Raw genomic sequence first — 11688 nt, forward strand, 5'->3', positions numbered from 1 at the left:
ATACCACCTCTGCCTTCTAAGCCCCTGTACGTGTCCCCAGCACAGCAGGGGAGCTGGGGGCTAGCCTGGCCTAGGGGGTCACGTCTGCCCCTCATTCTCATTTTTGCTGAAGGTTGACTGAACACCAAGGAGGGCAACGGGGGAGCAGCAGGAAGTGGGAGGAGCCGGGACCTGTGCTCAGGGTCCCTGCACTGGGGGTATGGTCAGCAGGGCTGTGAGGAGGGGATGTGGTCTGGACCTCAGGCACCTCCTTTTCATCTTTCACCTACCACTGTGCTTAAACGCATTTGACATTATTGGTAAGCAGCCCAGTTACTAAAAAGTCCTGCTTATTAGAACATCAAACTCAAGTCAACACTATCAAGCCTACCAGACAGGGTTGGTTTTTTTTCTTTTAACTCCATCTTCTAAGAGTCAGAGGTAACGGATTTAGTTACTTCTTTGTTTTTCTGGAGGCTGTGAGATGAATCCAAGAAAGAGTGTCACGTCCCTGACTATGCTCAGCTTGCCAGGGGCAGGGACCAGGAGTGACTATCCCAGGAGTCACTAGTCCCCGGGGTTCACTGACGGATGTGGGTAAATACACACGGTCCAGATGCCCCGGCCAGCACAGCAGCGACACACGCATGTGTGTTTAGGGACGTGAAGAGCACCTGCAGCAGCTGCTGACCCAGATGAACCAGAGCTCAAATTTCCTTCCTACCCTCGTTGTCTAGAGGCTAGAGCTCCACAGAACAAAGACAGGGTATGCCCCCGGAAGCCTCAAGGGCATCAGGACAGGAGTCGGAGCAGGGAGAAGAGGTGAGAATATGTGTAAATGTACAATGCCTCTGTTCACAGCACTGGCTTTGGTGTCAGGCAGACCTGGGCCCCAGTCCTGGGTCTCACCCGAGGTGTGACTTTGGACAAGCCCCTCAACTTCCCTTTTTCTTAATCTGTAGAATAGGACTAGTCCTGAGGATTCAATGAGATAAAATAGGAAATCTCTGGCCTGTGTCCAGCAGGTAACGGTCATTCCTTTCTCCCCTTGCGCTGGCGCACCCAGCACCCACCGTGCTGAGATTTAACAGCCCTGGGGCACGACCAGAGGGCTATAAGGTGGTATGAGCTCATCTTTGGAGAAAGAAGGAACTGGACAAAGACCAGACCAAGGTCCTACCATGAGAGGGACAAGCTCAGGCTGGGTAGGGTCCCGTCCTTCCTTCCCAGCAGTCACCCAAGCCTCAGCGCCTGCCCGGGACCTTGGCATGGTGGCATCCCCACTGACCTACCAGGTCTCCGTCTGTGATGCTCATAATATAAGTTTATCCCCACCTCAGGGGAAATTCCCATAACTCAAGACAATAATATGATAATAGCTCCCAGTGAGTGGCACTTTCGAGTTTACAATAAACCTGCATATCTCTGTCCTCCTGGGATCCTCCATCCGTGGGAGGTTGACACATCTGGAAGCCCATTTTGTAGATGAGGAATCCAAGGCTCAGAGCACAGATTGCCCGGAACCCCAGAGTCCGGAACTGCCCCAAGCCGGCGTGCGTCTGAGCCCCCTGCCCCCCGAGTCAGCAGCCAGAGGCTGCTGGCACACCTCTCTGCCCCAAGCCGGCATGCGTCTGAGCCCCCTGCCCCCCTGAGTCAGCAGCCAGAGGCTGCTGCACACCTCTCTGAACGCCGCACCGGTTGCTTGTTCTGCATCTGCGCCGTGGCCTGAGAACCGGGGCTGGGGCCTCGCAGGGCTGGGAGCACCAGAGGGGATCTGGGGGTGGGGCCGGGGGTCCCTACAGGGATCTTGACCTTGTGGAACTTTCTGGTGGGAACCAGTGTTGGTCCCAGAGGCCTGTCAGGATCTCGGGTGGAACCTGGTGGTCAGGAGCCCTCCAGAACTCTCGAAGCCGGGTGGTAACTCTGGGAAAGTGGCTTAACCTCTGTACATCTTGGTTTCCTCATCTGTTCAGTGAGCTGGTCACCCTGCCTCATAGCATTGCAGTGGTGGGTGATGAATTTTGTGGAGTAAGCGCCTGGTGACCATCACGCTTGGTGATGGCGGGTGGGTAGGTGTCTATTTGTTTGTTTGTTAAAGATACTGGGCTTCAGATGGAAAAATTTGTGTTCAAATATGATGACATCCATGCCTGACTGGCTCAGGCAGGCAAGTTAACTCTTCAGAATCTGTCTCCCCACGTGCGAAATGGGACTGATCTTGTCTCCTTCCCCCAGATAAGCGAGGAATCTATACGACAGAGCCCAGTTTATAAATGCTCATCACTGTAACAAATGGAACAGCCCACCAGAAGTCTCACTTGATCCCATTTCAACCTCATAACAGCTTTCGTGGTTGGTATTATTAACTCCATTTTACAGATTTTGAAACTGAGCTTCAACGTGGTTGAGAATATGCCCAAATTCACATCTCAGTTAATTGATGGGCTTGGATTCTCACCAGGCCCCCTCAGAGCAAGTAGAATCTGGCCCCAGAGTATCAAGAAGGCCCATAGTAACTTCCTGCATTTCTTCAGGGTTTACAATTTGCAAAGAGCTTTTATACCCTTTATTCCACTTTTCACAAGGCTCTTAGTTAACAAGCTGGACAGAAATTTTTATCTCCAGTTTATACATGAGGAAACTGGGGTTCAGAGGCACTCAAGAGCATGCCTAAAACCTCTAAAAGGATTGGTGGTCTTGGGACTTGATCACAAGCTTCTGATCCTGTTACCCCATCATGAAGGGCAGGGGCTGTGTAAGAAAGGGCTGAGAGGCCTGCAGTGGTGAAGGCCCAGAGGAAGATGGGCATGGGTAGACCTGGGGGAGGCTGGAGGGAACAGGGGGCAGGAGGCAGAGCAGGAGGCCAAGAGCAGCCATGAGAGGCAGGGTCCCTGTCCCTGATGCTGGCTTCACCCACAGGTAGGTCCCAACTTGCCCACCCTAGGCCTTGACCAACAGGAAGCAGAGATGAGCTGAGCCCTGGGGTCCTGGCAGGAAACCACCTGGGTCCCTCTTCTCTGAGTCTAGAGGGAGGTGGGACCTGTAAGATGGAACCAACCCAGGGGCTTGGTGCCCAAGGAGCCAGGTGGAAGGGTGAGTCATCTCCAGTCAGACTCCTTCAAACTGTTGACTCTGGGCCTCGGTGGTCCAGCACAAAGACTTCCCAGGGTTGGGAGGCAGGGGGTGGGGGTGGAGGAGAAGCTGGGGGAAGGGGAGAAAGAGTGATACCCCAGAAGGGGCTGGACGCCCCAGGAGCACAAGCGCTCTAGTGTCAGACAGGGTGGGAGGCAAGTGGAGAGTTTCTGAGCCCGCGGACCAGGGACCTCCAGGTGCCGGACGAAGCGGCCCATGTGGGAAGCCACCCCAGTGTGTGCGCCTGGCGGGGACAGGGGGTGAAAGCGCGGCCCCAAGACCAGAGGAACGCAGCGTCAGAGAGAGGCCATTGACTCCGTCTTCCTGACTCCAAACATCACAGGACATGCTAGGTATTCTCATTTTCCGGGACCCCCCAGAGTAGGAGGTTCCATGGCCGTTGACGGCCTGCCGCCCCCCCTTCCCGGAAGTCCTTCCTGAGGTCTAGCCTACTAGAGCAGTAACTCATTTCCTTTCCTCAATTCTTGGAGAGCAGTTGCTGAGATTCCAGCATCCCTCCTGGAGACCTGACCTCACCCTCAGGGCAGATGCCTTGAGCAGATGGGGAACAGGGCGGGGAGGAGACTTCCTGCCCTTGGTCCTGGAAACAAGGGGCAGAGCCCAGGCCTCAACCGGCCTGACTCCTGGCCTTGGCCCGTGAGCAGCAGACCCAGTAATGGAACTCAGAGGACCAAGGCCCAGGCTCTCCACAACCTACCTGCAGACCAGAGGCTCCACTGCCTTCCCTGGGAGGTGGGGGTGGACAGGGCAGAGCCGAAGCCTGGGTGACTCAGGGCTGTTTCCCTGGCTTAGCATTGCCGAGCCTAAGGCATTTCTTCCTGTCTAATCCCATCCACCCCTGGCGTGGTCTCTGGTTTTACCCCTCAGCAAATAGAGCTGTGAACCCTCACCCTCTTATGGACCAGGCCTACACCCCAGGTGGCTGCTGCTGCCTGGCTGTGTCTCTGCAGCTCCCAGGGACCCCTACTCAAAACTCATCCAGTCCCCTCAAGATGTTCTGGGGCAGGAGGAGGGAGGCAGGGCCGGGGTCCGCAGGAAGGCAGCGGGGATGGGCCAGGGAGAGGGCTGACAAGAGCAGGCCCGGTCCTGGGCCCTGGGGCTCTTTCCAAGTACTTTCCTGGCCAGGAGTTGCTGAGGATTATTATGCCCATTTTACAGACAAGAAAGTAGAGGCCCTAATTATTTGTATGCTTTGCTCAAAGTTGCTCAGGTACGTCTTGTCTAATCGCAGAACAGGGACTGAAACTAGAGATCTGCCCTCTGTACCAACTGCATCCAGGGTAGAGTCACCACGACTCCTGGGCCAGGGCTTCCTGCTGCAGCTCTGCCCTGGCCCCTCACCTGGTGGGGGATGGGGGTGAGCCAGCAAGCCCCTGGGTGTATCCTGCCCTTGGCCTCTCTGCATCTCCTGCAGGCCCAGCCAGAGGTGCCAGGGAGGCGGGGGCCTCTGGCTGTGCTGAGTGATGTCACAGTCACTCTCCGGTTGCTTCATCTCAGCGGTTGCGTGGCTGCCGCCATGGACTGTGCCCTGGGCTTTCCGCAGCGACAGTTATTTACCCGTGGACGGCAGGCTGCACTCTGCACGTCACTCAGAGCCCCGGGCAGCACAGGGAAAAGTGCCCTTTAATAACGTCTCACGCTAGACTTGAGAATGTCCGCCTGCAATAGAGATCCAGACGTGGAGAACGGACTTGTGGGCACAGGAGGGGAAGAAGAGGGTGGGACGAACTGAGAGAGTCGTGCTGGTCAGTGCTAAGTCGCTTCGGTTGCATCCGACTCTTTACGACCTCGTGGACCGTGGCCCACAGGCCCCTCTGTCCATAGCGTTCTTCAGGCAAGGATACTGGAGTGGGTTGCCAGGCCCTCCTCCAGGGGATCCTCCCGACCTGCATCTGTCACGTCTCCTGGGTTGGCAGTGGGTTCTTTACCACTAGTGCCACCTGAGAAGCCCCGAGAGGGCAGCACAGGCATATATACACAGCCGTGTGCATAACGCAGGGAGCTCAGCCCGGTGATCTGTGATGACCTGGAGAGGTGGGGTGGCAGTCGGGGTGGCAGAGAGGCTTAGAGGGAGGGGGGTCTGTTGTTGTTGTTCAGTTGCCCAGTCGTGTCTGACTCTTTGTGACCCCATGACTGCAGCGTGCCGGGGGCGGGTGGAGGGGGGATATATGTATACATATAACTAATTCACATTGCTGTTCAGCAGACACTAACGCAACATTGTAAAGCAATTATACTCCAATTTTTAAACTAAATTTAATTTTTTTTAATTTAAAAAGAAAAAAAGGTCTACCTGCAGCAACCTGAACATGTCTTCAGGGCCAAGGGCAGGTCCATCAGGGCCCTTCAAGTCCAGCCCGGACTGACTGGGCCTCCCTCCTCAGCCCTAGGCTGTGCTTTAGGCTGTCTACAGACTAGAAGCATCTTGAAATCCCCCTAGTCCAACCCATTTTCCTACTGCTGAGGTCATTAAGGCCCAGAAAGGCAGTGTGACTTGCTGAAGGTCACACAGCCAGCGGGGGCAGTGCCAGAATCAGAATCAGGACCTGACTCCTGCCCTCAGGCTGCTGCCCACCTCCAGGGTCCCCCTACTGCCCACCCCTTAACAAGCTCAGAAAAGGAAGGACTCTTCACTAGCTTGAGGCCCCTATGGCAATGTCGCTCTTCCAGGGATCCTTAGCATCAAGGAGGTTCGAGGGCTAGGCACCCCAGCACTCCAGGGTAGGCAGGAAGAAGTGGTCCCCAACCCTGCAGAAGCCGGGATACCAAGAAAGACAGGAGCCCCTTTAACAGCACCCAAAAAGCTCCCTGGCTTATTGGGAGCCTGTGGAGCCCATGGGCCATGGCAGGGGAGCCTGAACGCCCTCCAGCATGAACTGGACTGGATTAGAGAGGTTCAGCCTTCTTTCCATCCCCACTGCCCAAGCCAGGCTTCGTCGCATCTCCAGTACACAGGGCTGACTCCTCCCCTCCTTTCCCTGGACCCGGAGAAACCCCACAGATACAGGGCCTCAGAACGCAGGCAGATTCCCCAGCATCTCCTCCCACCCAGCCCCCAGTACCACCCCCCACCCCCCCTGCGCCTCCTCCCCCCCACAACACACACACAAGCAATGTTAGCCTCAGAGGCCCCGAGGCAGCCTGGAATTAAACTGGGCTCCAGGACAAGGAGCCGGAGCTGTGAGGCGCCCCTCGCTCCATGCACTGAAGGCACCATGGAGTCTTGCTTCTGCTCTGAACCAGCTCTGTGACCTGAGGGATAACGGCATTCCTTTCTGGAGCTGGCAACTTTACACAATGAAGGGATTGAACAATCAGCTGTTTTCCAGAGACAGACTCACAGACTCTGAGACTGAGCTTACGGTTGCTGGGGAGTGTGGGGCGGGAGGAAGGCAGGAAGGGATAGTCAGGGAGTTGGGGATGGACATGTACACACTGCCATATTTAAAATGGATAACCAATAACGACCTACTGTCTAGCACAGAGAACTCTGCTCAGTGTTATGTGGCAGCCTGGATAGGATGGCAGTTTGGGGAAGAATGGATACATGTATATGTATGGCCGAGTCCCTTCCCTGTTCACCCGAAACTATCACAATGTTGTTTGTTACTGGGCTGGTATACCCCAATACAAAATAAAAAATTTTAAATAAATTTAAAAAAACAACCAGCTATTTTCAGACAAGTTTCTACTGAGCATTCGAAGTTCCATGGAGACGCCTTGGAATCCAGCTTAGTAAGTAAAAGTCTTCAAGTCCTTTATCCCACTTCAAACAGAGCAGATTAACTTTTCAGTTTGATACAATGGGTTCCAGATAAGATTTCATCTGAATGAAAGAGGCTGCTGCTACAAAGAACTTGAAAATTGCCAGCATGATTGGGAGCTAAAGTTCCTTCTAGTTTATGATGCCTCTTAAACATGTGAAAAAGCTGGGGATCCCTATTAGGCCAGAATGAAAACACCTTCCTATTCATTCATTCATTCATTCATTCATCAAATAGTTCAAAGAGTATTGAGTACTCCCTATTGCCAAGCAAACAATGTTTGGTTTCCCAGGAACTTGGTTCCTCAGTTTCTCCTTATGTCCCCTCTCTGCCAATGGTGGGGTGTTGACACAGTTCAGGGTTGCTATGAATGGGAGCCCCGTGGGCAGTCCTGGGTACTGCTACCCTACCACAGACTCCACCTGGCTTTATCAAGGCCTCCACTTGGCTGACAAAGCCCGGGGTTCCCTGTGCTAACTTCCCTCATGCCCCAGTCCAGCATCCTCCCTGCCTGGCTGGGCACCATCCACCCCCGTTGTTGCCATACCAAGAGGAAGCTGTTTTGCCAAAACACTTACCCAAGACACTTAAGCTAAGTGGCTATTGTTACATCAGTCGGTCTTCCTGCCCAGCACCCAGCCTGCAGCCCCGTACGCACACACCCCCCCACACTGATGCTCACATTTGCCAGGTCACAGGGACAACACAGGGGGCGGCAAGGCAGGCTGGGCTTGGTGGAAGGCTGCTCAGCACCAGTGCCGACCGGAAACCCAGAGGTCTCAGGTGAGGGCTGCATACCTGCAGGGACGAAGGGCAGGTGCCCGAGGTCCTAGGGGGTGCCTACACTTTAGGGTCTAGGGAGTGGCAGAGTCACCCGAGTCTGCTGTCTGCCATCTTGGGAACCTGACAAGCCTCCTGTAGAGAGGCTGCCTCATCCTGGACCAGACTTGGGATCTCCAGCCATTCTCAAGTCCACTGCATCCGTGGTCTTGGAAAACCTGCTCCACTTTAAGTAGACCCAGGAGGGGAAGAGCCACTCTACAGAGAATTGTTGCTTTGTCAGTGGGTCTACTCCTGTCTTTCTTTAATAAATGTGACACTTCTTTTTAAGGATTAAGAATGTGAAGCCTTATGAAAAAACACGAAATACACACTATTTTTAAAGAAGCAACGTGCATCTCCGTGGTGGCACAGCTGTAATTCCACTCTATGTGATTCCAGAGATGGTCACGGAACCAGGAAAGGGCCTCAGGGCAGTTTGTCCAACCCTCTCGTTTTATAAGTGGGGAAACTGAGGAACAGAGAACAGAAGATATTTGTCCAGATTTAGAGGAACTAGGACCAGACCCTAGACAATGATGATGATGACAATAAATCTTAGCTATGAATATAGGTCTACCTGTATATCTATATCTATCTAACTATGCTAGACATTCTCGTCAAAGAGCCTTATTATGTGAAAGACACTGTTCTAAGACTCCTTGAAGTAGATACTACATTGGTTCCATTTCACAGATGAAGAAACTAAGGTGCGGAAAGGTTAAGTAATTGGTTCAAAGTCACAGCTGACCAGGAACTCAGTCAGTGTTCTGTCCACCACACCCTACAGCTTCTCCTTTGAATACAAAGAAGCTCTGAACCTTCTCTACCTTCTTTCCAAGATTCCCCTGAAGTCCCGACCAGCTCTCAGAGAAGCTTCATCAGGCTGAAGTCCAGTGGCCACCATCTTTCTCACTCCTCTATGGAGCTGATGGTCAAAAAGTACAACGCATCTTTCTAGACAGAGTCCTCAGGGAGAAGGCACAGCCTTGCATGATCAATTACTCCCACTCTGCTCTTACTCAATTTCATTTGTATTAAGAAACCCACTGCAGATAAGATTAAAACCTGCAGGAAGCTCTCTCTGTCCCCCTCATCAGGCTCACAATCTTGGAGTTTCCACCTTAAATAAGGGGACAAATCTAAGAACCCTAATTAAGGAAGCAATTGTTCAGTTCTTTCATTCTGAGGTAAGTTAGGACAGCCTCCCAGAGTGAACATGGCACCTGCCACACATGCACCATTTATCCATCAATAATGAAAAGCCTGCATCCATCCTGTGCTCCAGTGACCTTCCATGTTGGTCCCTAACTCTGGAGAGGTGAGCTTCCTAGCAGGTATCACCCACTCCCGTCACCCTGCCCCAGGGACTGACCTGGGCTTCTGTTCTAGGAGCCATGAAGTTAGGTTCCCAGCAAGTTATCAAGGAGCATGACCCATGGCTGAGACCATGGGCTCACTTTCCCCGTACCTCAGACAAAACTCCCTCTGCATTACGCTTACTGCTCACCAGAGGCTCCGATGACCCCCAGAAGCCTAGGGTCGAATGAGCTTGGTGAGGCAGAGACATGAGCCAAGAAGTCCAGAGCAGAGGGCAGGAGAGAAAACCCAGGACAGAAAAGTCAAGAAGCAGCTGGAAAAAAATGGCAGGAGAGATGATGGTAACGTGTGCAGAAACACTTCTGGGGTTCAGAATGGACCACAAGCCCACTGTCAACCAGGACATAGGCTTCCGTTCCAGAGGTGGCCCATCCTTCCCCAAGTCCTAGATTCTACCACACCAGTAGAGAACAGAAGAAGGTGGAGATGCGCAGAAAATAAGACCCGAGGAGAAGTTAGAGCACAAGAGGAATGTCCCTCAAGAAAAGAAAGCTGAGCTGAGGAATCGTTGAACAAAAGCTTTGGAAGCCTTCAGAGGCACATGGCAGGCTTTTCCACAGAGGACAGTTGGCTGCTCTCCACCACCAGAAGCAGAAGAGGAAAGTCACCTTGGTTGTAGCAGAAGGAATCATGGTTAGACATAAGGAAGCACTTTCCAAGTGTGATGATTATGGAGGCTCAAAATAATGACCAAGGGAGGTTGAAAAAGCCCCTTGAAGATCTAAAATGCACATAGAAAGTCACCTTTTCCAGGATGGTTTAGTGAGGAAGTTTCCCAAGATAACCTTGAAGCTTGGTGAGAATGCTATTAATAATTTTTTGTGATTCTCAAACCAGCTAAGATTCCCCAGGAGCACACACACTGGCTGGGGTTCTCAGAGACCACAGACTGGGAAGCTGGGATCCAGCCACGGAGCCCAGGGGCTGCTTCCTGACCAGTCTCCAAATCCCATCAGCTTCTCCTCCCATGCAGCCCCTTCTAGGAACTGTGATAAAGCAGGCTGCCCAAGTAGCTGCCAAGTAGCTCCTGGAAAAGGCACCTTCAATTTCCTATGAAACCCAATGCGCACACGGGTGCCCGTGCCACACCTAGCTGCCAGACCCATCCCTACTTTCCCGGTGCTAGGAGGTTCTGGCCCGAGGTCCCCAGATGCACTCACCCGGCGGCTGTCCCCTTCCATGGTCTCCCAAGGCCTGAAGCCTCCAGACTCAGCTGGTGTTGAAGGGAAGATCCATGTTGGCCTCTGGCGTCCCAGGCATGTAGGGAAAAAGGGGGTTGGAACTGAGGGCCGCCCCCCACACCCCCCCGCAGCTGGGCGGGGAAGCTGGTTGGGACATGTGAAGTAATCCCATGTATGAACAACAGCGCAGAACTAGCCAGACCTGTCCCCTGCCCCTCCTCCAAGGCCTCCACAGTTACTCAGCAAATGCCGAATACCCGGAGGATGAAGCTACCTTTATTCCTAAATCTGCCCCCACAAAGTCAGCTGTTGGGGAGAACAGGGGTTCCAGATTGCCTCTTTCAGAAGAGGATTCTGGGGAGACAAAATGGCCCAAAATGTCCTCACAGCACCTGTGAGGATGATCTTAGCCTTGCCAACCTCGGCTCCTAAAACAGGTGCTTCTGAGCCCTCTGAGGTACGATCCTGTCCCCATGGGGCTCGGTCAAGCTCAGAGGCCCACCCATGGCAGGACAGTGTGAACCTTCATCTGCAAGGACCGCATGCCCACATCTCAAATCAGGACATGTGGTCTGGCAAAAAGAATTTTTTTTTGCTTATTTCTATAAAAACGCTAAAGGAAATTAAAATCAAACGGCTTCTAATTATGCACATAATGAATTGCCTCTATTGAAAATGATAAAATGTTATGAAACAAGACATCAAAACCAGTGCAAATAAAACATACAAATGTTTTGAAGGGAAAAGGTTCCAAGAAATCCTAGGCTGACTCATGGTTCCATACCTCTGCCCTACACTGTCGAAAGAAGTTGAGTCTAAAGAAACAGAGCAAGAGGAGCCGTGAAGGGTTACTTAGCACCTCCACACCCAGCTGAGCTGCTGAGAACAGCGGAAGGTGAGCTTCAGGAAGAAGCTTCCAGACTCTGAGTATCTGGAGCACCAAGATCATAGAACTGCAGATCTTTTAGAGCCTGAAGGAAGCCGAGAGTTCATCTAGTGATTCAGTCTCCTCACTTTACAGGTGGACAACCTGAGAACTAAGAGCCTGAGGAATCTGTGCAAGTCACATCTAACAAACAATAGCAACAGCAGAAATAATAATAAGGTGCTGGGTATCCTACCAAATGCTTCACATACAGCGATGCGTTTAATCCCTACAACAATCCTATTCACCCATCCTTCACTCATTCATTGAACAAATATGTGTTAAGGGCTTCTTATGTCCCTGGCACCATTTTAAGTGCTGGGGACCCAGTAAACAAAATAAGTGAGGACCCCTGCCTTATAGCACTAGCATTTGGGGGGTGGGGCGGACAAAAATAATTTTTAAAATAAACATAGATAATAAGGATGGTGATAGATAGAAGATACAGTGTGTTAGAAAGGGGAGAGCGTCATAGAGCAAAACAAGG

The 11688-nt window shown here is 52.4% G+C and overlaps 1 protein-coding gene across 1 annotated transcript in view; it reads right to left on the reverse strand.

Moving 5' to 3' along the window:
• TMPRSS13 (transmembrane serine protease 13) overlaps positions 1 to 10276 on the reverse strand; it is a 33138-nt gene extending 22862 nt beyond the window's left edge. The window contains exon 1 of the mRNA XM_069553288.1: positions 10208 to 10276. Within this exon, the coding sequence (XP_069409389.1) occupies positions 10208 to 10276 (69 nt within the window). The remainder of the gene's footprint in view (positions 1 to 10207) is intronic.
• Positions 10277 to 11688: the final 1412 nt, after the last annotated feature.

Source organism: Ovis canadensis, chromosome 15 (assembly GCF_042477335.2).
Source record: "Ovis canadensis isolate MfBH-ARS-UI-01 breed Bighorn chromosome 15, ARS-UI_OviCan_v2, whole genome shotgun sequence".
NCBI lineage: Eukaryota > Metazoa > Chordata > Mammalia > Artiodactyla > Bovidae > Ovis > Ovis canadensis.